The sequence below is a fragment of the Lampris incognitus genome, chromosome 5 (assembly GCF_029633865.1).
Source record: "Lampris incognitus isolate fLamInc1 chromosome 5, fLamInc1.hap2, whole genome shotgun sequence".
NCBI classification, from domain to species: domain Eukaryota; kingdom Metazoa; phylum Chordata; class Actinopteri; order Lampriformes; family Lampridae; genus Lampris; species Lampris incognitus.
Genome location: NC_079215.1, coordinates 57,387,980 through 57,413,874, shown reverse-complemented (window position 1 = coordinate 57,413,874; position 25,895 = coordinate 57,387,980). Strand labels below are relative to the sequence as shown.

The 25,895-nt window shown below is 46.0% G+C and overlaps 1 protein-coding gene across 1 annotated transcript in view; it reads right to left on the bottom strand.

The window, feature by feature from the left end:
- The window catches only part of sorcs3a (sortilin related VPS10 domain containing receptor 3a), a 397,304-nt gene that overhangs the window by 19,539 nt on the left and 351,870 nt on the right, over window positions 1-25,895 (bottom strand). The window contains exons 20-22 of the mRNA XM_056280569.1: window positions 18,441-18,574; window positions 17,932-18,055; window positions 16,860-16,972 (exon numbers count right to left, since the gene is read on the bottom strand). Of these exons, the coding sequence (XP_056136544.1) occupies window positions 16,860-16,972; window positions 17,932-18,055; window positions 18,441-18,574 (371 nt within the window). The remainder of the gene's footprint in view (window positions 1-16,859; window positions 16,973-17,931; window positions 18,056-18,440; window positions 18,575-25,895) is intronic.

The following is a 25,895-nucleotide window of genomic DNA, read 5'->3' as shown; positions in this document are numbered from 1 at the left end:
TTCTCACTCATTAGTTTAAAAAGCATTCTGGCTGGCTACTTGAGCAGATGGCCTTTTGATGCCCTGCAAACTCATTGCCGGATTGAAAATGTGGTCGGGGCGGCAGGCGGGTGGTGAGGTGAGTCAGTCAACAAGGATAGGGCTGAATTCTCTGTCATGCTAAGATGTCAATGCAGTATTTTCCTGAGTGTAATGTTTGGAAGAAAAAAAAAAGGCAAAAGGGGCATGTCATTGGGAAATGAATCCATTTGCAAACAAACTGGAAAGATCAGAACATGCACTGGAGACACACTTGCAAATATGTTTTTCGGCACATGCCAGTTCACTGCATTCAAAATGCACACATCTTGCTGTTTCATATGAAAATGCTATGCTATGTTACATAACATGAAATAACGAATCATGCGAGATCCAAAACTTCCTGAGTTTATGTGAAGTTCTTCTATGTTGTAGATGCTCTCAAGTTGCAGATGCTTTATTTTGTATTATGCTATTCTGATGATTGGTGGAGCATGTGATGCAAGACCAATTTCCATGTGAATGGAAAGTATTACCTTATCTTAGCTTATCTTATTGTACATGAACTGGATAAGAAATGGCATTATAGTCTTTGACAGGCAAGGAGTACAAGCATTAACCTGAGAAGAAAGTTATGGGCTATGGGGGGGGGGTACAGTATGAACATACTGAAATTATTTGTGTTTGGCAAAAGACGTTGCTGACAAGGTAGGTGCAGAAGGAACTGATGGAACAGAGTCAAGTAAGCTGCAATAACAAAATCTACATTCAGGCTTAGTGGAGAGAGGGACAGGGAAATGAGCTTAGGTGTTTGCAGAGTGCAAAGTCACACCTTCTGGTATCCTGTACTGGGGTGATGGGGCTACATCACAAGACACCTCAGTTATACAGACCTTGACTTTAATTACAAGTTAATGCTCTTTTCATCGTATTTTATTATTAAGGTTTGCATTGTGTTTCCAAAAGTAATGGGGAGTGCAGAAAAGAGGTGAAGAAGAGAGTGCAGGCAGGGTGGAGTGGGTGGAGAAGAGTGTCAGGAGTGATTTGCGACAGAAGGGTACCAGCAGGAGTTAAAGGGAAGGTTTACAAGATGGTTGTGAGACCAGCTATGTTATATGGTTTGGAGACAGTGGCACTGACAGAAAGACAGGAGGTGGAGCTGGAGGTGGCAGAGTTGAAGATGCTAAGATTTTCATTCGGAGTGACAAAGAAGAACAGGATTAGGAACGAGTATATTAGAGGGACAGCTCAGGTTGGATGGTTTGGAGACAAAGCAAGAGAGGCAAGATTGAGATGGCTTAGACATGTGTGGAGGAGAGATGCTGGGTATACTGGGAGAAGGATGCTGAATATGGAGCTGCCAGGGAAGAGGAAAAGAGGAGGTTTATGGATGTGGTGGAGGAGGACATGCAGGTGGCTGGTGTGACAGAGGAAGATGCAGAGGACAGGAAGAGATGGAAACGGATGATCCGCTGTGGTGACTGCTAATGGGAGCAGCCGAAAGTACTACTAGTAGTAGTAGTAGTAGTAGTAGTAGTAGTAGTTATTATCAATGAATTTTTTCTTACTATACCTGCAGAAGTCCCCTGTTCTGCACTGGCCTTCATTGGGAGGAGCAACTGAACACAGTCATTTCTCAACCATAACAACATGCAGAATACAAGAAGAAAGAAAACAACGCTTCCTGTCATCAGTTACAGCTCTTTCTGGTCTAGGGAGATGCACTATGTGTCAGCTACAGTCTCAATGAGAGGAACAGATGTGGAGTCTATTCTCATGGATACTGTTTACCCTGAAAACACAGACATTGATATGATATGGACCAGGTCCAGCTGAAAAGATGAAAACAAATCAGCATGACATGTGTACCTTTGTCAATAGATGCAACAAATGCCCATTTTGGGAATGTCACAATTTTCACTGCGTGGTCCATTTCAATATTTTCATTCAAAGAGATGTTCTACCACTCATGAGGGCTCACCTAGAGAGAAGCCATTGGGAGTACTCCTGAACTCCCAATACTTCCAGTCCACCTCTGGCAGACCTGAAGAAAGCTACTGACAGCCATATCCAATTAACCACCAGCTGCAGCTAGTCTGCAATCGCTTTACACAAGCCAAAAAGACCAAGACTGGAGCTCAGAGAGGGAGTAGAGTGGAGGAGAGAAATGTGAGAACAGCTTGTTGAAAACGGAGACGTGGGTTTTGACCATATTCTGTGATAGGCATTGGAGGAAGAGTGACCCTGTCAACCAGACGGTGGAGTGAGAGACGACCACGGACACGGTCAACAGATGAACAGCAAAGACAGCTTGGTACCTTGTTTCCCTCATGCCTCACTCCCTCTCCTTTCTGTCTTCCAGAGCAATCCCTGTTATGTCCCCCAGCACACCATAAAGCGGGACTGCAAACAGGTAGAACCTCAGTTTGATTCAGCCCCACACCCATTACCTGAACTGCTTATCCTGCTCTCAGGATCACGGAGATGCTGGAGCCTATCCCAGCAGTCATTGGGCGGGAGGCGGGGATACACCCTGGACAGGCCACCAGGCCATCACACAGGTCCAACATAGTACACACACACACACATTCATATCTAGAGGCAAATTAGCACGGCTGATTCACCTGACCTACATGTCTTTGGACTGTGGGAGGAAACCAGAGCTCCCGGAGGAAACCCACACAGACATGTGGAGAACATGCAAACTCCCCACAGAGGACGACCCGGGACGACCCCCAAGGTTGGACTACCCCAGGGCTTGAACCCAGAACCTTCTTGCTGTGAGGTGACCGTGCTAACCACTGTGCCACCACACACCCTGTCCCATCGTTTAATTAACAAAGTGTACTTGAGTTCTGTAACACTAGGTTGTCCCGGTCTAGTGTTTTTCCCAGACCAGGAGCCCACACACTGGACTGAACCCAGGAGCGATATTTACAAAAAAAAAATCTGTTCAGTTCTGTTATTCATGATAATGTCTCTCATTGAAATAGAGATTCTGTTGGTCGTATTCTGGATCCTAAATTTGCAATTTCATAGTCTGTAGCATTATAAATTTAAGTTGTAATAGAATCCCAGCATGACTTCCCATCACACAGATAAGGTGAGGCATGTATTTGAAATTCATGTGGTCATTAACTACAGTTATATGCACACAGCTTTGTAACTTTTCCCCCCGTTCAAATTGTGGAAATATACTACATTGAGCTCAAAACACTGTCTATGCCTACTGTTCCATGCAATTTTCAATACTGCAAGTAATAACTGAAGACCTCAGTCTTTTCCCCCCACTACCAACAACTTACTGTGTCCGCCATTTGATTGTAATGATGGGATTCATGTAATGTGCGAAAGAAAAAAAAACCATATTTTTTTTCAGTTGTGTCTAATATTTACCACCAGAGTAAATTTTTTTTCTGCTTTCCAAAGGACGTACCAAAATGTTTTCAGCTAAAGATTACTAAAGGGTTTACTAGCTCTTTAATGACTTAGGTGACACAAAGCACAGAGAAGGTAAAGTAATGATATTTTTTTCCAGAATATGACATTTTCAGTACATTAGAAATGGATTCATTATGTAAATGGATATAGAGTCTCAGCATTAGAGGACATTTTATTTGCATGAAATGCTAAAAAAAGAACCCTCTAAATCCTGTGAGAACAATACGAATTTCACTTTTTGGTCTACCCACACCACCATCACTGTCCTCAACATCTACACCCCTTCATATCCTTTATAGATGGACACCACCGTCACTGTCCTCTACACTATCTTCCTCTTTCAGCTGCTCCTGTTAGGGGTTGCCACAAAGGATCATCAATTTCCATCTCTTCATGTCTTCTGCATCTTTATCTGTCACGCCAACCACCTGCATGTCCTCCTTCACTACGTTCATAAACCTCCTCTTTGGCCTTTCTCTTTTCCTCTTCCCTGACAGCTCTTGTTTCAGAATCCTCCCAACATGTCCAAACCATCTCAATCTTGCCTCTCTTGCTTTGTCTCCATATCGCCCAACCTGAGCTGTCCCTCCAATATACTCATTCCCAATCCTGTCCTTCTTTATCACTCCCAATGAAAATCTTAGCATCTTCAACTCTGCCACCTCCAGTTCCACCTCCTGTCTTTTCATCAGTGCCATTGTCTCCAAGCCAAACAACATAGTAGCTGGTCTTAATACCATCTTGTATACTTTCCCTTTCACTTTTGCTGGTACTCTTCTGTTGCAAATCACTCCTGATACTCTTCTCCACCCACTCCACCCTGTTCGCACTCACTTCCATACTCCCCCTTACATTGAACAGTTGACCTGAGTATTTAAACTCATCCACCTTCAGCACCTCTACTCCTTGGATCCTCACCATTCCACTGTCTGTCCTTTCATTCACAAATATGTATTCCATCTTGCTCCTAATGACTTTCATTCCTCTTTTCTCCCTCCACCTCTCCTCAACCTGCTCCCTACTCTCGCTACAGATCACAGTGTCATCAGTGAACATCATAGTCCACGGAGACTCCTGCCTGATCTTGTCCGTAAACCTGTCCATCACCATTGCAAACAAGAAAGGGCTCAGAGCTGATCCTTGAAGTAATCCAATCTCGACCTTGAACCCATCCGTCATTCCTACTACACACCTCACCACTGTCACACTGCCCTAATTCATATCTTGCACCACTCTTACATACTTCATTGCCACTCCTAACTTCCCCATACAATACCACACCTCCTCTCTTGGCACCCTGTCATATGCTATCTCTAAATCCACAAAGACACAATGTAACTCATTCTGGTCTTCTCTATACTTCTCAATCAACACTCTCAAAGAAAATCACATCTGTAGTGCTCTTTCTGGGCATGAAACCATACTGCTGCTCGCTAATCATCACATCTCCTCTAAACCTAGCTTCCACTATTCTTTCCCATAATCTCATGCAGTGGCTGATCAACTTTATAATCTCTGTAGTTACTACAGCTCTGCATATCACCCTTATTCTTGAAAATTGGTACCAGTCTCCACTCCTCAGGCATCCTCTCACTTTCCAAGATTGTGTTAAACAATCTAGTTAAAAACTCCACTGCCATCTCTCCTAAACATCACCATGCCTCCACAGGTACATGTCATCTGGACCAACCGCCTTTCCACTCTTCATCCTCTTCATAGCTGCCCTCACTTCATCCTTGCTAATCCACCACACTTCTCACTATCCCAACATCAGCCCACCTTCTCTCTCTCTCTTTTTCTTCATTCACCAGCTCCTCAAAGTACTCTTTCAACCTTCTCAACACACTCTCCTCACTTGTCAGAACATTTCCTTCTCTAGCCTTCGTCACCCTAACCTGCCACACATCTTTCCCAGCTCAATCCATCTGTCCAGCTAAGTCCTTTTCTCCTTCCTTAGTGTCCAACCTCTCCTACAACTCACCATACACCTTTTTCCTTGCCTTCGCCACCTCTCTCTGTCTTACTTACACCACATCTCCTTCTAATCCGGTCTACTTTCTTCATCTCTCTAACAATTCCACTTCTTCTTTGCCAACCTCTCCCTCCTTTCTTGTACTTCCTCATTGCACCACTGAGTCTCTATGTCTTCCTTCCTCTGTCCAGATGACACAGCAAGTACCGTCCCAGCTGTCTCCTTCAATATTTCTGCAGTGGTTGCCCAGCCATCTGGCAACTCCTCACTACCACCCAGTACCTGTCTTAACTCCTCCCTGAACTCCACCCAGTGCCGGTCTTATCTCCTCACAGAACTCCAAACAAGTCTACCTTTCTCAACTTCCACCATATGATCCTTGGCTCTGCCTTCACTCTTTTCCTCTTCTTGATCTTCAGAATTATCCTACAGACCACCATCCAATGCTGCCGAGCTACGTTCTCCCGTCACCACCTTGCAGTCTCCAATCCCTTTCAAATCTCACCTCCTGAATAACATATAGTCCACCTGTGTGCTCCTTCCTCCACTCTTATACGTCACCCTGTGTTCCTCGCTGTTCTTGAAATATGTATTCACCACAGCCATTTCCATCCTTTTTGCAAAATCCAACAGCATCTGTCCTTCCACATTCTTCTCTTTGGCATCATACCTACCCATCACCTCCTCATCACCTTTGTTCCCTTCACCAAAATGCCCATTGAAATCCATTCCAACCACTACTCTCTCCCCCTTGAGTACACTCTCCACCACTTTATCCAACTCACTTCAGAATTCTTTCTTTTCCATCTCACACCCAACTTGCGGGGCATGTGTGCTGATAACATTCATCATCATGCCTTAAATTTCCAACTTCATACTCATCACTCTGTCCAACACTCTCTTCACCTCCAATGCACCCTTGACACACTCTTCTTTCAGAATTACCCCTACCCCATTTCTCCTCCCATCTGCACCATGGTAGAAAAGTTTGAACCCACTTCTGATGCTCCTGGCCTTAATCCCCTTCTACCTGGTCTCTTGCACACACAGCATATCTACCTGCCTTCTCTCTATCATATCAGCCAGCTCCCTCCCTTTACCAGTCATAGTGCCAACATTCAAAGTTCTGACTCTCACCTCCAAGTCCTACCCTTCCTCCTCTCCCGCTGTCTCTGGACATGCCTTCCCCCTCTCCCAACAGTAGCATAGTTTCCACTGTCACCCTGCGGATCAACAGTACCGGTGGTGGTCGTTGGTAACCCGGGCCTTGACTGATCCTGCATGGAAATCTTATTTATGATCCGCATAATTGATTTGGCAAAGGTTTTTATGTTTTTATGAAGGATGCTGAATATGGAGCTGCCAGGGAAGAGGAAAAGAGGAAGACCAAAGAGGAGGTTTATGGATGTGGTAAGGGAGGACATGCAGGTAGCTGGTGTGACACAGGAAGATGCAGAGGACAGGAAGAAATGGAAACGGATGAGCCAATGTGGCAACCCCTAACAGAAGCAGCTGAAAGAACTAGTAGAAGTGACACAACTAACTTAGCATAGCAAGACTGGCTAATAACAAACCGGCAGGCCAAATACCATACTAGCAAAAATTAAACAAAATACAATAATCATCGAGTAAATAAAACATTTCCATGTTAACATAACTATCACCCTTTGCCTTTGCTTAACACTAGTAGTAAAAGAAAAGTCCAGCATTTTTTTGGTGCACAGGTAATGCTAGCGTTAGCAATCACAGCTAGTCCATAGTCAGTCAGCTAGCCCATAGCTAATTGTTAGCCCGGGAAGCTAACATAAATAATATTGCCATAGTACTTAAGAGTATGTGGTTAATAACATTAAACCAACATGAGCTGACTAGGTGATTAGGAATCGCTCTGGATAAGGGATATTCGGGAATGTTGAACAAAGACTGGTTGCCATTGTGTTTAATCCTAAATTGTGCAGGGAAAAGCAGGCCATACTTTACTCCTGGCGATCTTTGGCCATTGCAGAAAAGTGTGCCCGCTTGTCCTGCATGTTGCATAATGTCCTCCTTGACACTAAACTAATGTGCATGAACAATGAAGGGATGGGGCCTCTCTCCAGGTTGGGGACGCGGTAGCAGGGAACGGTTAAGCAAGCTCACTCTGTGAAGCAGTGGTCTTTCATCTAGTTGCAAAGCATCTTTGAGCAGGCCAGCGATGAAGTCAGCTGGACGTGGTCCCTCAACACAATCACATAGACCAATAATTCTCAGATTGTCCCTGTGTGACCTCCCCTCTAAATCCTCACACTTATCGGACAGTAAAGCTACCTGTTTAGTGAGACTTTGTAGCTTGCGCTCCAAGGATGTAGTCTCATCTGATCAGTGATTTGCCCCCTTTTCCAATTCTGTCATGCGGCTAGACAGAGCCCCAGCATCGGATCTGACAGATGCTAAGTCACCATGCAGTTCGGTCCATATCGATGAAATTTCAGACCTCAGAGATGTTGCCAAAGTGTTTATTTTACCATCCACGGAAGCACAACTGTCCTCTTTCAGTGATGCTAACTCAGACGTTATATCAGCTCAAAGTGATTCAATAGCACCGAGAACAGCATTGTCTGAGGCAGTGGAGTTAACTTGGTCAGTGTTAGCCATCGTGTTAGCTTTCCTTAACAAATGTAGTAGGCATAGCACATAGTTATAATGTAGTACTCAAAAATACATAGTAGTATAAAAATATACTGCCAGAATGATTTGTTCCCAACTGAATAAAATGGATGATGTAGATGCAAAAGCACCTTTGCTTCATCAGATGATCGAACAATTAGCAGGAAGCTCTAAAATCTTATGCCTACCCACTCATCATGCCACTGGAAAGCTACGGCTCTTGCTTTGACGAATATTTGACATTGTGGTCAGTCAAGTATCAGATTAATTGAGCTAGAACATTTCCAAAGTTCGATATAAGTTGTCTCAGACTATTAGTATGCAAAACTGTACATGGAAAAAGGGTATTTATGTCACATTCTCTCGGAGCAGTAAGGGGACATGCCTGCTCTCTTTGGTATTCCATAGTGCCCCCCCCGCATTTTACAATTCATGAAAACCTACATAATCAGACTAATCTTGCACTAATCAACGGTTTGATTTTACTTTTTTTTAATCTTTAATATAATCCCAATCTAAGTTAAATAAATCAACGTAAGTGTTGGCCTGTACACTTCCTTATTTACTTTGTTAGAATACTGGTAAGCATTTGGTACCAGACTCTGAGAACATTATGAAATCCCTCTCAAGAATTTCTAAAGGAATTAATCAAGAGTTTAACTTAAATATACTGTAGGACAAAGCCTTTTAGTACACCTTTAGTTCGTTATGAGCCAGAAACCTTTTTTTTTTGTCCCAACATTTCTGTCCTGCTGTTCTACATGATGTTCTACAAGTTTGGATTAGAAATGGATTCTATCATCTGTGACGTTACCTTCATTCTACAAACCCCAATTCCAATGAAGTTGGGACATTGTGTAAAACGTGAATAAAAACAGAATACAATGATTTGCAAATCCTTTTCGATCTATATTCAATTGAATACATTACAAAGACAAGATATTTAATGTTCAAAGTGATAAACTTTATTGTTTTTGCAAATATTCACTCATTTTGAATTTGATGCCTGCAACACATTCCAAAGAAGCTGGGACAGGGACAACAAAAGACTGGGAAAGTTGAGGAATGCTCAAAAAACACCTGTTTGGAACATTCCACAGGTGAACAGGTTAATTGGAAACAGGTGAGTGTCATGATTGGGTATAAAAGGAGCATCCCCGAAACGCTCAGTCATTCACAAGCAAGGATGGGGCGAGGTTCACCACTTTGTGAACAACTGCGTTGAGCAAATAGTCCAACAGTTTAAGAACAATGTTTCTCAACATACAATTGCAAGGAATTTAAGGATTTCATCATCTACAGCCCATAATATCATCAAAAGATTCAGAGAACCCCGAGAAATCTCTGCACGTAAGCGGCAAGGCTGAAAACCAACATTGAATGCCCATGACCTTCGATCCCTCAGGCGGCACTGCATTAAAAACTAACATCATTCTGTAAAGAATATTACCACGTGGGCTCAGGAACACTTCGGAAAACCATCGTCAGTTAACACAGTTCATCGCGACATCTACGAGTCCAAGTTAAAACTCTACCATGCAAAGCAAATGTCAGTACTGAACCACAGGCTTGGACTCAAGACGCAGACTCAGTCTCAGTTTACAAAAATCAGTCCTTTAAATAAAAATGAGGTCAGTACACAGGTGATCAGATAGCAAGGCAACAGTGTCCAAATCGGTAGGCGAAAGTCGAGGTCAAAAAAGGCAAAAACAGGTCAGGAAACTATAGGGCTCAAGAACTTACACAAGGTGAAAAATGCTGGAACGCTGTCACAAGGAACAAGACGAACGGGCAAAGAATGAAGGGAACACTAAGACTATATACTCTGGAGGAAGGGAGACAATGAGACACAAGTGCAACACATTAGGGCATGGCATGTAATCACACAGGAGGGAGACACATGAGGGCAGGAAGTAAAGGACCTGAAACGAGACAAGAGGTGAGTATCAAAATAAAACAGGAAATACAAGACAAAGAACACTGGGAGAAACAAAAGATAACTTAACTATCCAGACGGGGCATGACAGTACCCCCCCCCACGGCCGGCTCCAGACGCCCAGGGTTGCCAGGGTGGGCCCGATGGAAGTCCTGGATGAGGGAGGGGTCCAGGATGTTGCTGGCCGAGACCCAGGAACGTTCCTCTGGACCGTATCCCTCCCAGTCGACCAGGTATTGGGAGCCCCGACGCCGGACCGCCAGGAGCTTGCAGACAGTGTAAACAGGGCCACCATCGACGAACCGGGGGGGAGGAGGGAACCTGGAGGCAGGAACCAGAGAGCTTTCTATGGCCGGTTTGATCTGACTTGTGTGGAAGGATGGGTGGACTCTCATGGCTCTGGGGAGTTTGAGCTTGACAGCAACTGGGTGAATGACCTTGGAAATAGGGAATGGCCCCACAAACCTGGGAGAGAGTTTCCGGGACTCCACTCCGAGAGGCAGGTCTTTAGTGGATAGCCATACCCTCTGGCCGCTCCTGTAAGTGAGGGCAGGGATCTGCCGTCGGTCAGCTGCCTTCTTGTAACACTCGGAATTGCGGAGCAGGGTGTGTCGGGCTCGGGCCCAGGTGTGGTGACAGCGGCGCACCAGAGCCAGTGCAGAGGGCACACTGACCTCCCTCTCGAGGGCAGGGAAGAGAGGAGGTTGTTATCCATAGGCATACTGAAAGGGGGAGAGACAAGATGAGAAACATGGGAGAGAGTTGTGTGCATACTCAACCCAGGTGACCTGACTGCTCCATGTGTTGGGGCTCTGGGAGGCGAGGCAACGCAGGCTGGTCTCCAGCTCCTGGTTCAGCCGCTCCGTCTGACCATTGGTTTGGGGATGGTGGCCAGATGAGAGGCTGATGGATGCTCCCAGGAGTGAACAGAAAGCCTGCCAGAACTGTGCCACAAACTGTGGGTCCCGGTCAGACACAATGTCCCTGGGGAAGCCATGGAGGCGAAAAACATGATGCAGCATCACCTCGGCTGTCTCCTTGGCCGAGGGCAACTTGGGCAAGGGAACAAAATGAACCATCTTTGAAAATCTATCCACAACCGTGAGGATGGTGGTGTTACCTTTGGAAGGGGGGAGACCAGTCACAAAGTCCAAGGAGATGTCTGACCAGGGTCGATGTGGCACAGGGAGTGGGCGAAGCTGACCAGAAGCTGGGTGTCGGGAGACCTTACTGCGAGCACACACCAGACAGGCTGCCACGTACTCTGTCACCTCCTTCTCCATGACCGGCCACCAGAACCGCTGTCATATGACGAACAAGGTCATGCATACTCCAGGGTGACAGGATAACCGGGGAGAGTGGGCCCAGGGGATGACCTGTGAACGCAAGACAGGAGGCACAAACAGCCGGTTCGGCAGGCAGCAGGCCAGAGGTTGACAGTTCACATTGGCCTCGGTGACCCTTCTCTCAATGTCGCAAGTGACAGAACCCACAACACACGAGGGAAGAAGAATGGGAGTAGGATCTTTACAAGAGTTCTCGGAGGGAAACAAATGGGAGAGAATATCAGGCTTTAAGTTCTTGAAGCCAGGGCGATAAGACAGGGTGAAATGGAACCGGTTGAAAAAGAAAGCCCACCATGCTTGCCGAGAGTTGAGCCTCTTGGCCATCCTGAAGTACTCAAGGTTCTTATGATCCGTCCAGACGAGAAAAGGCTGTCCGGCCCCCTCCAACAAGTGCCTCCACTCCTCCAATGCTACCTTGATGGCAAGCAGCTCACGGTTGCCAACATCATAGTTTCTCTCAGAGGCTGACAGCTTGCGGGAAAGAAAGGCACAGGGGTGTAGCTTATTGTCCTTAGCCGACCTCTGAGAGAGAACAGCTCCCACCCCACATCGGAGGCATCCACCTCCACCACAAACTGCAGGTTGTGGTCAGGCAACGTGATGACAGGAGCAGGGGTGAAGCTGGTCTTCAGTCTCTGGAAAGCGAGCTCAGCCCGGGGGTTCCACTGGAAGCTAAGCTTAGAAGAGATCAGTGCATGAAGGGGGGCAGCAACAGAACTAAAATTCCTGATGAACTTTCTGTAAAAGTTAGCAAACCCCAGGAATCGTTTAACCTGCTTACAGCTAGTGGGAGTGAGCCAATCCACAACAGCGCTAACCTTTTCTGGGTCCATCCTGACCTCCCCCTCAGACATGATGAAACCCAGGAAGGACACGGAGGGCACGTGAAACTCACACTTCTCAGCTTTGACAAAGAGTTGGTGGTGGAGGAGGCGCTGGCGGACCCGCCAGACGTGTTGAATATGAGTTTGCTCATCAGGGGAGAAGATTAAGATGTCGTCCAGATAAACAAAAACAAACTCATTGAGCATATCCCAGAGGACGTCATTCGCCAGGGCCTGAAAGACAGCTGGGGCATTGGTAAGTCCAAACGACATGACCAGGTACTCGTAATGACCACTGGAGTGTTAAATGCCATCTTCCATTCATCCCCCTTCCTTATTCTAACTAGGTGATAAGCATTCCTTAAATCCAGTTTAGTGAAAACGTTAGCACCATTTAGTAGTTCAAAAGCAGTGGAAATTAAAGGGAGCAGGTACCTGTTGCGAACGGTGATCTTGTTGAGTCCTCTGTAGTCAATGCAAGGCTGCAGGGTTTTATCCTTCTTGTCAATGAAGAAGAACCCAGGGCCAGCGGGAGAGGAGGAAGGCAGAATAATCCCTGCAGCCAGGGATTCCTCAACGTACTTTCTCATGGCCTGGGTTTCAGGGGCTGACAGGGAATACAGGCGACCCTTGGGTGGTTAAGTTCCGGGGAGCAGGTCAATGGCGCAGTCAGGTCATGATAGCAGACGGGAACCTGGGAAAGGTCGGGAAACTCTGGATCCAGGTTGGGGGAGTTCTGGGAGGTGTTAGGAGGTTGAAGCTCTGACAGGAAAGTTTGAGAGGGTAAGAAACAGTTCTTTGCACAAGTATTTCCCCATGAAATTACCTGCCCTGTTTTCCGTCTATATGGGGGCTGTGGAGTGTGAGCCAGGGGTATCCCAGGATAAATGGGTGCTTAGGAGCTCGAAAGACACGAAAGCTGATTCTTTCGCTGCAGTGACTGAGTGCAATGGGTGACCTTACATAATAGCCTGCCATCCAGGGCACTGGCATCCAGGGGCTGGTTGAGGCGGAAGGTTTTGAGGCCCAGCTTCCTGGCTAGATCAAAGTCCATTAGGTTAGCATCTGAGCCGGAATCAACTAGGACTGGATGCTTAAGAGAGAACGCAGGGGAATGAGAGACACTAGAGGTTGCAAACGAGAGGGATTGGAAACAGTCAAAGTACAGCTCACCAGTGCCCTCACCTTCACTGGCGAGCCCGGTCTTTTAACGGGCAGAAGGCAATGAAATGGCTCAGTTGGCCACAGTAGATGCAGCGACACTCTGAAACTCGTCGCTGGTGTTCCTCTGGGGTCAGGTGGGTTCGGCCAAGCTGCATAGGTTCCTCCGTGTCTGGGGGAGGCGCTGTGATAGAGTCAGCAGAAGGAGTGCGTCGCCAGGAAGAAAAATAAGAGCTGCTGACCTGTTGCCTCCGCTGGAGCGGTGGGGAACTGCAGGGTCTGGTTCTGCCTCTCTCTCTCATACAGACGCTTGTCAATCTTTATAGCCAGGGCTATAAGGGAATCCAGCTCTGCAGGTAGGTCCAGGGGGGCTAATTGGTCTTTGAGAATGTCAGAAAGTCCATCAAGAAAAGCATCAAACAAGGCTGGCTGGTTCCAATTACTCTCTGCTGCTAGAGTGCGGAACTCTATGGCATAATCAGACACTCTCTTCTTACCCTGGGCAGCCCAGCCCAGGGCTTCGGCTGCCTCCCGTCCAGGGGCTGTCTGCTGGAAGATCTGGGTGAAGGTCTTGGAGAACAGCGACAGTGAAGTGCAGACAGGTGATTTCCGACTCCACTCTGCCGACGCCCAGGCCTCCGCTCTCCCAGTCAGGTGAGAAATAATATATGCAATCTTTGAGCAGTCAGAGGGGAAGGCAGCAGCTTGAAGCTCAAAATGGAAATCACACTGGGTTAGAAAAGCTCTGCAGTCACTTGTGTCTCCGGAGAAACACTCCGGTCTGGAAAGGTGGAGAGGCAGGGATGGAGTGGTGAGCGCTGGAGAAGCAGCATCGGACCCAGAACCAGGAAGTGCCGCCGGTGTCGATTCGCCAGAGCCCGGCGGGTTCTGCATGTTCCGCATTTGGTCAAAGAGATGGTTGAGCTAGGTTCCAAAAGCTGCCAAGAGGGACTCCTGACAGTCTGTCAGCGCCTTCACTTCTTGGCGAAAAAGACTGATCTGTTCATCTTGACTCTGGATCTTGTGAACCTGTGCCCGGAGCACAGAGTGTACTGTATCCGAGTCCGCTGAGTCCATGTTATGGCCAGTTCGTACTGTCAGTACTGAATCACAGGCTTGGACTCAAGACGCAGACTCAGTCTCAGTCTCAGTTCACAAAAATCAGTCCTTTAAATAAAAATGAGGTCGGTACACAGGTGATCAGATAGCAAGGCAACATTGTCCAAATCGGCAGGTGAAAGGCGAGGTCAAAAAAGGCAAAAACAGGTCAGGAAACTATAGGGCTCAAGAAACATACACAAGGGGAAAATGCTGGAACGCTGTCACAAGGAACAAGACGAACTGGCACAGAAGGAAGGGAACACTAAGACTATATACTCTGGAGGAGGGGAGACAATGACACACAGGTGCAACACATTAGGGCAGGGCAGGTAATCACACAGGAGGGAGACACATGAGGTCAGGAAGTAAAGGACCTGAAAGAGACAAGAGGTGAGTATCAAAATAAAACAGGAGATACAAGACAAAGAACACTGGGAGAAACAAAAGATAACTTAAGTATCCAGACTGGGCGTGACAGCGAAAGCCATATATCAACAATACCCAGAAACGCCGCTGGCTTCTCTGGCCCTGAGCTTATCTGAGATGGACTGACGCAAAGTGGAAAAGTGTGCTGTGGTCTGACGAGTCCACATTTCAAATTGTTTTTGGAAATCATGGACGTCGTGTCCTCCGGGCTAAAGAGAAAAGGACCATCCAGATTGTTATCAGCGCAAAGTTCAAAAGCCAGCATCTGTGATGGTATGGGTGTGTGTTAATAACTTGCACATCTGTGAAGGCACCATTAATGCTGAAGGTACATACAGGTTTTGGAGCAACATATGCTGCCATCCAAGCGACGTCTTTTTCAGGGACGTCCCTGCTTATTTCAGCAAGACAATGCCAAGCCACATTCTGCACGTGTTACAACAGTGGGGCTTCGTAGTAAAAGAGTGCGGGTACTAGACTGGCCTGCCTGCAGTCCAGACCTGTCTCCCACTGAAAATGTGTGACGCATTATGAAGCGCAAAATACGACAATGGAGACCCCGGACTGTTGAGCAACTGAAGTCGTACATCAAGCAAGAATGGGAAAGAATTCCACCTACAAAGCTTCAACAATTAGTGTCCTCAGTTCCCAAACGCTTATTGAGTGTTGTTAAAAGGAAAGGTGATTTAACACAGTGGTAAACATGCCCCTGTCCCAGCTTTTTTGGAACTTGTTGTAGGCATCAAATTCAAAATGAGTGAATATTTGCAAAAAAACAATAAAGTTTATCAGTTTGAACATTAAATATCTTGTCTTTGTAGTGTATTCAATTGAATATAGGTCGAAAAGGATTTGCAAATCATTTGTATTCTTTTTTTATTTACGTTTTACACAACGTCCCAACTTCATTGGAATTGGGGTTTGTAATTATTCTCTTGCTCGCTCCACGCTGCGTGTCTAATTTTCAGTAGGTTGGTATGATGGCGGGGATCCCAGCACAACCAAATTTAGTATGCCACTCATGAGCTTAGAACGGAAAGAGGGGTGGCAGTTAACAATCATGTGTGAGTTTTACCACATTTACTGAAACCGTTTGCACTTCCCCTGCATTCAAACATGCTTGCCTAACACAAACACACAGGTACACAAAGTGAAAGATGACAGCTACTCCAGACCTGCTGATTTCTAGATTCTGAGGGCTTCCACTTCTTACTGTGTGAGAAGAGGGAATCAGTCTTTTGAAAGGTCATCTTGAAGAAATGGAGGAAGGGGTGGCCTATTTGTACCTATGAGATAATGGGGCAGGACAGCAGCAGGATGTTTATGCCATAGAAAAGAGACAAATTGGGCATCCGGGTAGCATAGCATTCAACTCCGTTGCCTACAAACACGGGGATCGCTGGTTCGAATTCCCATGTTACCTCCGGCTTGGTCGGGCGTCCCTACAGACACAACTGGTCGTGTCTGTGGGTGGAAAGCCGGATGTGGGTATGTGTCCTCATCACTGCACTAGCGCCTCCTCTGGTTGATCGGGGCGCCTGTTCGGTGGGGAGGGTGAACTAGTGGAAATATATGTGCTACGTCCCCCTGGTGAAACTCCATGCGCTACGTCCCCCTGGTGAAACACCTCACTGTCAGGTGAAAAGAAGCGGCTGGCGACTCCACATGTGTTGGAGGAGGCATGTGGTAATCTGCAGCCCTCCCCGTATCAGCAGAGGGGTTGGGGTAGTGACCGGGATGGCTCGGAAGAGTAGGGTGATTGGCCAAGTACAATTAGGCAGAAAAAGCAGGGAAAAAAGAATGAAAAGAGACAAATGGATTGGACAGAAAGAGGAGGAAGGGGTGTAAAAATATTTGAGACAGCATGGAGAAAAAGTTAGATGGAAGATAGGAAGGGGACAGAAACTGAGAAGGATTGGAATGAGAGGGAAAGAGGGGGGGAGTAACAGGAGAGGGAGAAGAGTGATGGAAATAAAATTCACTCTTACTTGAAGCAGAGCCTTCTTAATCACGCTCCCCACATCCAGTCTCCACTCGGGTATGTCGGGGTTGAACTCATCCAGATTAGGGGAGAAGGATAAAAGTAGCGATTTGAAGACCTCTGTTGAGGAGAAATGGTTGAGAATAGCCTAGGAATTCAGTCTGATCCAGGGACATTATTCTGAAGGGCCTGCCTATCATTTTGCACCAGTCACATTTCAGGTAGTTACCTCCTATGATAAAGTGATAAAGGAAGAGTCTTCCATATATCGCTCACACATCCCGTGGACTTGTTGAATTAGCCACACCTCTACATAACTAGAAAATGTCTCTGCTGTACACCAACAAATCCATCAGCAATAAATCTTCATATCTGACTTTTACTTACTGCTCGATTACTTCATTTCAAATAAAGACATATATTTCAGAGAACTGGCATGAGAGCTCCTGTTTATTACTTAAATATCTATCCATCCATTACTGCTAATCCTGCTCTCGGGGTCGCGGGGATGCTGGAGCCTATCCCAGCAGTCATTGGACGGCAGGAGGGGAGACATCCCGGACCGCCCGCCAGGCCATCACACAGGGCCGATATAAACACCCATTCATACCTGGGGCAATTTTAGAATGGCCGATTCACCTGACCTACATGTCTTTGGACTGTGGGAGGAAACCAGAGCCCCTGGAGGAAACCCAAACAGACACGGGAAGAACATGCGAACTCCACACAGCGGACGACCCGGGACGACCCCTCCCCAAGGTTGGACTACCCTGGGGCTCGACCCTAGAACCTTCTTGCTGTGAGGCAACAACGCTAACCACTGCACCACCGTGTCGCCTATTACTTAAATATAATTAGTAAAATGACCTGGACATTACTGTATCACTGAAAAAAGGACTACTCGAGTTTTTATCTTTATACAGTAACAAGTATATAAGTACAATTCTGACTTCTTTAGAAACTCAAACATTCTAAAAAGGCTACTTTAAAACATCATATGTCTGGACCAGTACAAAGCAGTCCAGTTAGATTATAGATTTAGATGTTACAGAGACATGAGTTAAATGAACAGTGCTGACCTTGGACTGCTATGCTCTTTGAGTCTTGGAGTATGGTGTTGGCAGAAGCCACTTGGACTGTGACGGTGTGCATCCCTTCAGTGGTGAAAGTGTAAGAAATGCTCCCCTCCAGTGTGATCACTGGCTGCAGACACAACAGCCATCATATATCACATGTCCAACAGTAATATACAGAACGTTAGCGTTTGGAAAGGACACTGTGCAGGTGAAATTATGAGGTGTGTGAAAACGAGATTTGAAAAATGATCATTAAAGCAGCATTTGATGACTGCATCTAAAATTAATCTTATGCCAATCTAATGACAATAGAAAGAAGAAAAAATTATATGACTTGTTGCAATAACAGTGAAAATAATGCATTATAGTTGGCCCATTTCCAAATCTCTCAACCCACCCCACACACACACACACACACCAATAATATAGTAATAACACTTGAATCCCAACATGGAGAGCACATAAAAACATAAAAATGCAACAAAAATGTGCCCTGTCTCTGTCAAACATACCTCTGTGCTGTTGTCCAGCCACCAGAAGTAGGTAACAGTGCGTGAATGGCTGGGCCAAACCACCGCTGTGATGTTCACCTCCTTGTTCCTTATTACCACAAAGGGGGCCAGCAGCTGGACATGCTCAACCAGACCTGAGAAGAGACACCACGGAGAGATCTATATCAAGTCTGGAGGCTACTAATGAAGCCTCTTTGGGAATGAGGCGCTCCCTCCATATTAGAAAAGTAGGCAAATTCACACATTAAAAATCACTTCCTATCGATGATGGTCATTCCAAAAAAATAACATCAAGTTTTGAATCTTGAATCTCAGCTACACAAGCACTCTAATGTTGAGCAGCAGTGTGGAAATGTGAGGAGTTCATCCTTTTAACTAGGGCTCACAGTTATAATACACTGTGCCAGCAAGCGTCTTCCCTGCTGAAGTGTCCATGAGCAGCACATCCCTGCTATCTTCAAAGGTACTGTGCAGCTGACCTGGAGTCCCGACCTCTAAAAAAATATTGCTGCTGTACGTTTGGAGAGGGGAGCAATTCTGGCGGCATAACACACCCTAAAAAATCCACGCCCCCACCTCGCTCTGCTTCCTCCTTCACTTCCGTAACACCTCCCTCCACACTGGCTTCATGCACCAGCATGTAGCTTTGCCTGTCGTTAACAAGCAAAATTCACATTGTTGTTAATCTATGCATGTAAAAAAACGTTTTTTTTAAACCCAGCCACTGAGGATGCACAAGCCAGTACATTCTTAGTGCTGGTCCCAAGCCTAGATAAATGGGGAGGGTTGTGTCAGGAAGGGTATCCGACGTAAAACCTTTGCCAAATCAAATATGCGGATCATAAATCAGATTTCCATACCGGATCGGTCAAAGCCCAGGTTGCCAATGACTGCCACCAGTACTGTTGGCCAGCAGGGTGCCATGGGAAACGATGCTACTGTTGGGTGAAGGAGAAGGAGAGGGGGAAGGCATCTCCAGAGGCAGCAGGAGAGGAAGAAGAGTAGAGGTGAATATTGGCACTATGAGTGGTAAAGGGAGAGAGCTGGCTGATATGATGGAAAGAAGGAAGGTAGACATGCTGTGTGTGCAAGAGACCAGGTGGAAGGGGAGTAAAGCCAGGAGCATTGGAGGTGGGTTCAAACTCTTGTACAATTATGTCAATGGGAGGGGAAATGGGGTAGGGGTAATTTTGATAGAAGAGTATGTCAAGAGTGTGTTGGAAGTGAAGAGAGTGTCGGACAGATTGATGAATATGAAGCTGGAAATCAAAGGTGTGTTGACGAATGTTATCAGCACATATGCCCCGTGTTTTGGGTGTGAGATGGAAGAGAAAAAAATTCTGGATTGAGTTGGATGAAGTGGTGGAGAGTGTACCCAAGGAGGAGAGAGCGGTGATTGAAGTGGACTTCAATGGGCATATTTGTGAGGGGAACAGAGGTGATGAGAAGGTGATAGGTAGGTATGATGCCAAAGAGAGGACTGTGGAAGGACAGATGGTGGTGGATTTTGTGAAAAGGATGGAAATGGCTGTGGTGAATACATATTTCAAGAAGAGGGAGGAACACAGGGTGACGTACAAGAGTGGCAGAATGTGCACACAGGTGGACTATATCTTATACTGGAGATGCAACCTGAAAGGCATTGGAGACTGCAGGGTAGTGACAGGGGAGAACGTAGCTCGGCAGCATCGGATGGTGGTCTATAGGATGACTTTGGAGACCAATAAGAGGAAGCGAGTGAAGAAAGAGCAAACGATCAAATGGTGGAAGTTGAAGAAGGAAGACTGTTGTATGGAGTTCAGGGAGGAGTTAAGACAGGCATTGGGTGGTAGTGAAGAGTTGCTAGATAGCTGGGCAACCACTGCAGATATAGTGATGGAGACAGCTAGGAAGGTTGGTGTGTCATCTGGACAGAGGAAGGAAGACAAGCAGACTTGGTGGTGGAATTAGGAAGTACAAGAAAGGAAGGACAGGTTGGCAAAGAAGTGGCATAGTCAGAGAGAACAAGAAAGTAGACAGGATCAGAAGGAGACGCAGTGTAAGTCAGGGAGAGGGGTGGCGAAGGCAAAGGAAAAGGTGTATGGTGAGTTGTATGACAGGTTAGACGCTAAGGAAGGAGAAAAGGACTTGTACCGATTGGCTAAACAGAGGGACTGAGTTGGGAAGGATGTGCAGCAGGTTAGGGCGATGAAGGATAGAGATGGAAATGTGCTGAAAAGCAAGGAGAGTGTGCTGAGAAGGTGGAAGGAGTACTTTGAGGGGCTAATGAATGAAGAAAATGAGAGAGAGAGAGAAGGTTGGATGATGTGGGGATAGTGAATCAGGAAGTGTGGTGAATTAGCAAGGAGGAAGTGAGGGCAGCTATGAAGACGATGAAGAGTGGAAGGGCGGTTGGTCCTGATGACCTACCTGTGGAGGTATGGAGATGCTTAGGAGAGATGGCAGTGGAGTTTTAACTAGATTGTTTAACACAATCTTGGAAAGTGAGAGGATGCCTGAGGAGTGGAGAAGAAGCATAATCGTACCGGTTTTCAAGAACAAGGGCGATGTGCAGAACTGTAGCATCTACAAAGGTATAAAGTTGATTAGCCACAGCATGAAGATATGGGAAAGTAATAGAAGCTAGGTTAAGAGGAGAGGTGATGATCAGTGAGCAGCAGTCTGGTTTCATGCCATGAAAGAGCACCACAGATGTGATGTTTGCTTTGAGAATGTTGATGGAGAAGTATAGAGAAGGTCAGAAGGAGTTACATTGTGTCTTTGTAGATTTAGAGAAATTATATGACAGGGTGCAGAGAGAGGAGGTGTGGTATTGTATGAGGAAGATAAGTATGAAGAAGTGGTGCAAGATATGAATTAGGGCAGTGTGACAGTGGTGAGGTGTGCGGTTGGAATGACAGATGGGTTCAAGGTGGAGGTGGGATTACATCAAGGATCGGCTCTGAGCCCTTTCTTGTTTGCAATGGTGATGGACAGGTTGACGGGCGAGATCAGGCAGGAGTCTCCATGGACTTGATGTTCGTGGATGACATTGTGATCTGCAGCGAGAGTAGGGTGCAGGTTGAGGAAATCCTGGAGAGGTGGAGGTATGCACTGGAGAGAAGAGGAATGAAAGTCAGTAGGAGCAAGATGGAATACCCATGCGTGAATGAGAGAGAGGACAGTGGAATGGTGATGGTGCGAGGAGTAGAGGTGATGAAGGCATATGAGTTTAAATACTTGGGGTCAACTGTCCAAAGTAACGGGGAGTGCAGAAAAGAGGTGAAGAAGAGATTTCAGGCAGGGTGGAGAAGCGTGTCAGGAGTGATTTGGGACAGAAGGGTACCAGCAAGAGTTAAAGGAAAGTTTTACAAGAAGGTTGTGAGACCAGCTATGTTATATGGTTTGGAGACAGTGGCACTGACAAAAAGACAGGAGGTTTAGCTGGAGGTGGCAGAGTTGAAGATGCTAAGATTTTCATTCGGAGTGATGAAGGACAGGATTAGGAACGAGTATATTAGAGGGACAGCTCAGGTTGGACGGTTTGGAGACAGCCTTATACATATGAGACACGTGACATGTCCTCTTACCACTAACGAGATGTGATTCTGCAAGCTGAAGCTTTGGTGCAGACTCAGTATCTCCTCAGGGATTTGCCCTGACCCTGGTCCAATCTCATTTGCAAGTCTTCCCCCAACTTGATAACAGCAAAATGTTTGCTATTTTTAACCATTTTCTTTTTTTTTTGGAATAAACTATCACTTGTACAATAATACAATGAGAACAAAAATGTGATGCGACTACCAGTGTCCATAATGATGATGGGTTTACCAACACAATCACAGGAAGGTGGAGTTCTGAAATTAACGTTGAGTTTAATTGATAGCCTGGGGCCAACACTGTTGCCTTCCCCTGCTTTTCACCTCGCATTTCCCTGAAATAGCTGACGGAGGTCCAGGTGGCATTACAGTAATCTTACAGCTTAGGTTTGCAACAGGAGACAGATGTGATACAGTGGGCTCTCCACAGAACTCCAGCTAATGGTCCAGTTGTTGTGCTGCCGTCTGGCGTGTTCATCTGGTGAAGGCTTCTGTTAACGCTTATCCTCTTTAACCGTAACTAATCTTTATCCCTTCTTTTCCACACCACATTTGTGTGTCTGTGTGTGTTTGAGAGAGAGAGAGAGAGAGAGAGAGAGAGAGAGAGAGAGAGAGAGAGAGAGAGAGAGACAGAGAGAGACAGAGAGAGACAGAGAGAGACACAGACAGACAGACGGAGAGAGAGAGAGAAACTCATCAAGGGTGAAAAATGCTCAGCTGAGCTTCTTCTCTCGGCTTATTTCCTGGATCTCAGGGGTCGCCACAGCAGATTTTATAGTTTCCATTGGTCCCCTGTGAGGGCACAGCACCAGTGGCGGTTGTGTTTAACTTAGGCCTTGACAGATCCGGTATGGTCTTGTCAATCCGCATAATGATTTGGCAAAACTTTACGTCGGATGCCCTCCCTGACCCAACCACTAACCCTATGGATGGAGGCACAGGTAAAGCACTGGATGCCATCCCAGTATTCATCCACTTCACAGAAAGGTGTTCATCTGGACACGTTTACTGAGAGAAGTGTTTCATCACTCATCTAAGTGACCTCTTCAGTCTCAACTAACTGCAGGTGTCCCCACCCTTGTAAACAATACAGTGGCATAACGACCGAAAACAATGATTAGCTTCATTTGCAAATTGCCATGACCATGAACCAGCATTTGAATGGCCATGTGTACTATTCAGGATTTGGGAAAGATTTGGGGAGGATTTGGGAATGTCTGAATCACAGCATTGTAAGATGGCAACAGATATACTCTTAGCCCCCCTCACTCGGTTCAGGGATGGTCATTCCCTCTTTACATACATGGCCTCTTTGACTCCCCATTCAAAACAGTATTCCTCCCTATCAAGGATGTGCACATCCTCCTCCTTGAAAGAGTGGCCACTGGCCTGTAGATGGTGTAGACTGTGGAGTCCTGGCCTGATGTGTTAGCTCTCCTGTGTTGTGTCTTCCTCTTGACCAGCATATTCATGGACTTGCGCCCATGCCTGTCGCCAAGAAAAATGCTCAACTGTGCGATAATCATGACTGTGTGTGTGTGTGTGTGTGTTGTGTGTTGTGTGTGTGTGTGTGTGTGTGTCGGCCCTGTGATGGGCCTGGTGGCCTGTCCAGGGTGTCTCCCCGCCTGCTGCCCAATGACTGCTGGGATAGGCTCCACCATCCCCACGACCCTGAGAGCAGGATAAGCAGTTCAGATAATGGATGGATGGATAATGGTATGGGGTTGTTTTTCAGGGGTTGGGCTAGGCCCCTTAGTTCCAGTGAAAGGGAAATCTTAATGCTTCAGCATACCAAGACATTTTGGACAATTCTATGTTTCCAACTTTGTGGGAACAGTTTGGGGAGGGCCCTTTTCTGTCCCAGCATGACTGTGCCCCAGTGCACAAAGCAAGGTCCATTAAGACATGGTTGGGTGAGTTTGGTGTGGAAGAACTTGACTTGCCCACACAGAGCCCTGACCTAAACCCCCTTGAACACCTTTGGGATGAACTAGAAAGGAGATTGCGAGCCAGGTCTTCTCATCCAACATCAGTGCCTGACCTCACAAATGCTCTTCTGGATGAATGGACAAAAATTCCCACAGACACACTCCAAAATCTTGTGGAAAGCCTTCCCAGAAAAGTGGGAGCTGTTATAGCTGCAAAGGGGGGGACCAACTCCATATTAATGCCTATGGATTTAGAATGTGATGTCATAAAAGCTTCTGTAGGTGTAATGGCCAGGTGTCCCAATACTTCTGTACATATAGTGTGTGTACTAGTAGACTTAAAATATGCCAGGAAATCCACAAAAATAGGTTATATCTACAAAACGGTATGTGATAGGAAAATTTTAAGGTGATTTTTGTGACCAGCAGCCAAAAACCCATAAAATACACCTTAAAGTGTTCAAGAAGCAAAATCTTCATTGTCCAGTGTAACTGGAGTTTAGCAGTTTTTCTAACTACATAACCATGTGACTGGGTCAGCAGCAATACATTAACATTGAATGAAGAGTGATAATTTTTTAAAACACAGCTTTATGTTTGTTATTCATGGGTCTTATTCATGCTCATGGGCAGAAAGGTTCCAGAGGTATAGTCTATATACAGCGTATATAGACTATATATACTATATGTTATTTGGTCAGGTCTAGTCAGTAGTCAGGCAGGTGATATGGCTGCAGTGATGTGCTGCTGTAACAGACAGTGATATCAAAGAGGGAGCTGAACCACAGAGGGAAGATCCTGATTCACAGGTCAGTGTTTGACCCAACACCTGTGGTCTTGACCTCAGGGCTGTGGCCAAAAGAGAGAGGCCGTGGATTCAAGTGGTGGCGATACGGTCTCTGTGAGGGGGGCAATGTGTTTATCAGTTGGGGGGGATCTTGCACTGTTCACCTCAATAGAGAATGTTTGGCTGCACCTTGGTTTCCCCCAGCAGGGGGGAAGCTGCTGGAGGACAATGACATCTTGCTGGTCCTATTAACACGGGGATCATGACTCAAAAAGTGGTATTGGAAAAAAAGTGATGGAAGAATGGATGGATTATATATCATATAATGAATGCACATGGTTGGGTGAGTTTGGTGTTGAAGAACTTGACTTGCCCACACAGAGCCCTGACCTAAACCCCCTTGAACACCTTTGGGATGAACTAGAAAGGAGATTGCGAGCCAGGTCTTCTCATCCAACATCAGTGCCTGACCTCACAAATGCTCTTCTGGATGAATGGGCAAAAATTCCCACAGACACACTCCAAAATCTTGTGGAAAGCCTTCCCAGAAAAGTGGGAGCTGTTATAGCTGCAAAGGGGGGGACCAACTCCATATTAATGCCTATGGATTTAGAATGTGATGTCATAAAAGCTTCTGTAGGTGTAATGGCCAGGTGTCCCAATACTTCTGTACATATAGTGTGTGTACTAGTAGACTTAAAATATGCCAGGAAATCCACAAAAATAGGTTATATCTACAAAACGGTATGTGATAGGAAAATTTTAAGGTGATTTTTGTGACCAGCAGCCAAAAACCCATAAAATACACCTTAAAGTGTTCAAGAAGCAAAATCTTCATTGTCCAGTGTAACTGGAGTTTAGCAGTTTTTCTAACTACATAACCATGTGACTGGGTCAGCAGCAATACATTAACATTGAATGAAGAGTGATAATTTTTTAAAACACAGCTTTATGTTTGTTATTCATGGGTCTTATTCATGCTCATGGGCAGAAAGGTTCCAGAGGTATAGTCTATATACAGCGTATATAGACTATATATACTATATGTTATTTGGTCAGGTCTAGTCAGTAGTCAGGCAGGTGATATGGCTGCAGTGATGTGCTGCTGTAACAGACAGTGATATCAAAGAGGGAGCTGAACCACAGAGGGAAGATCCTGATT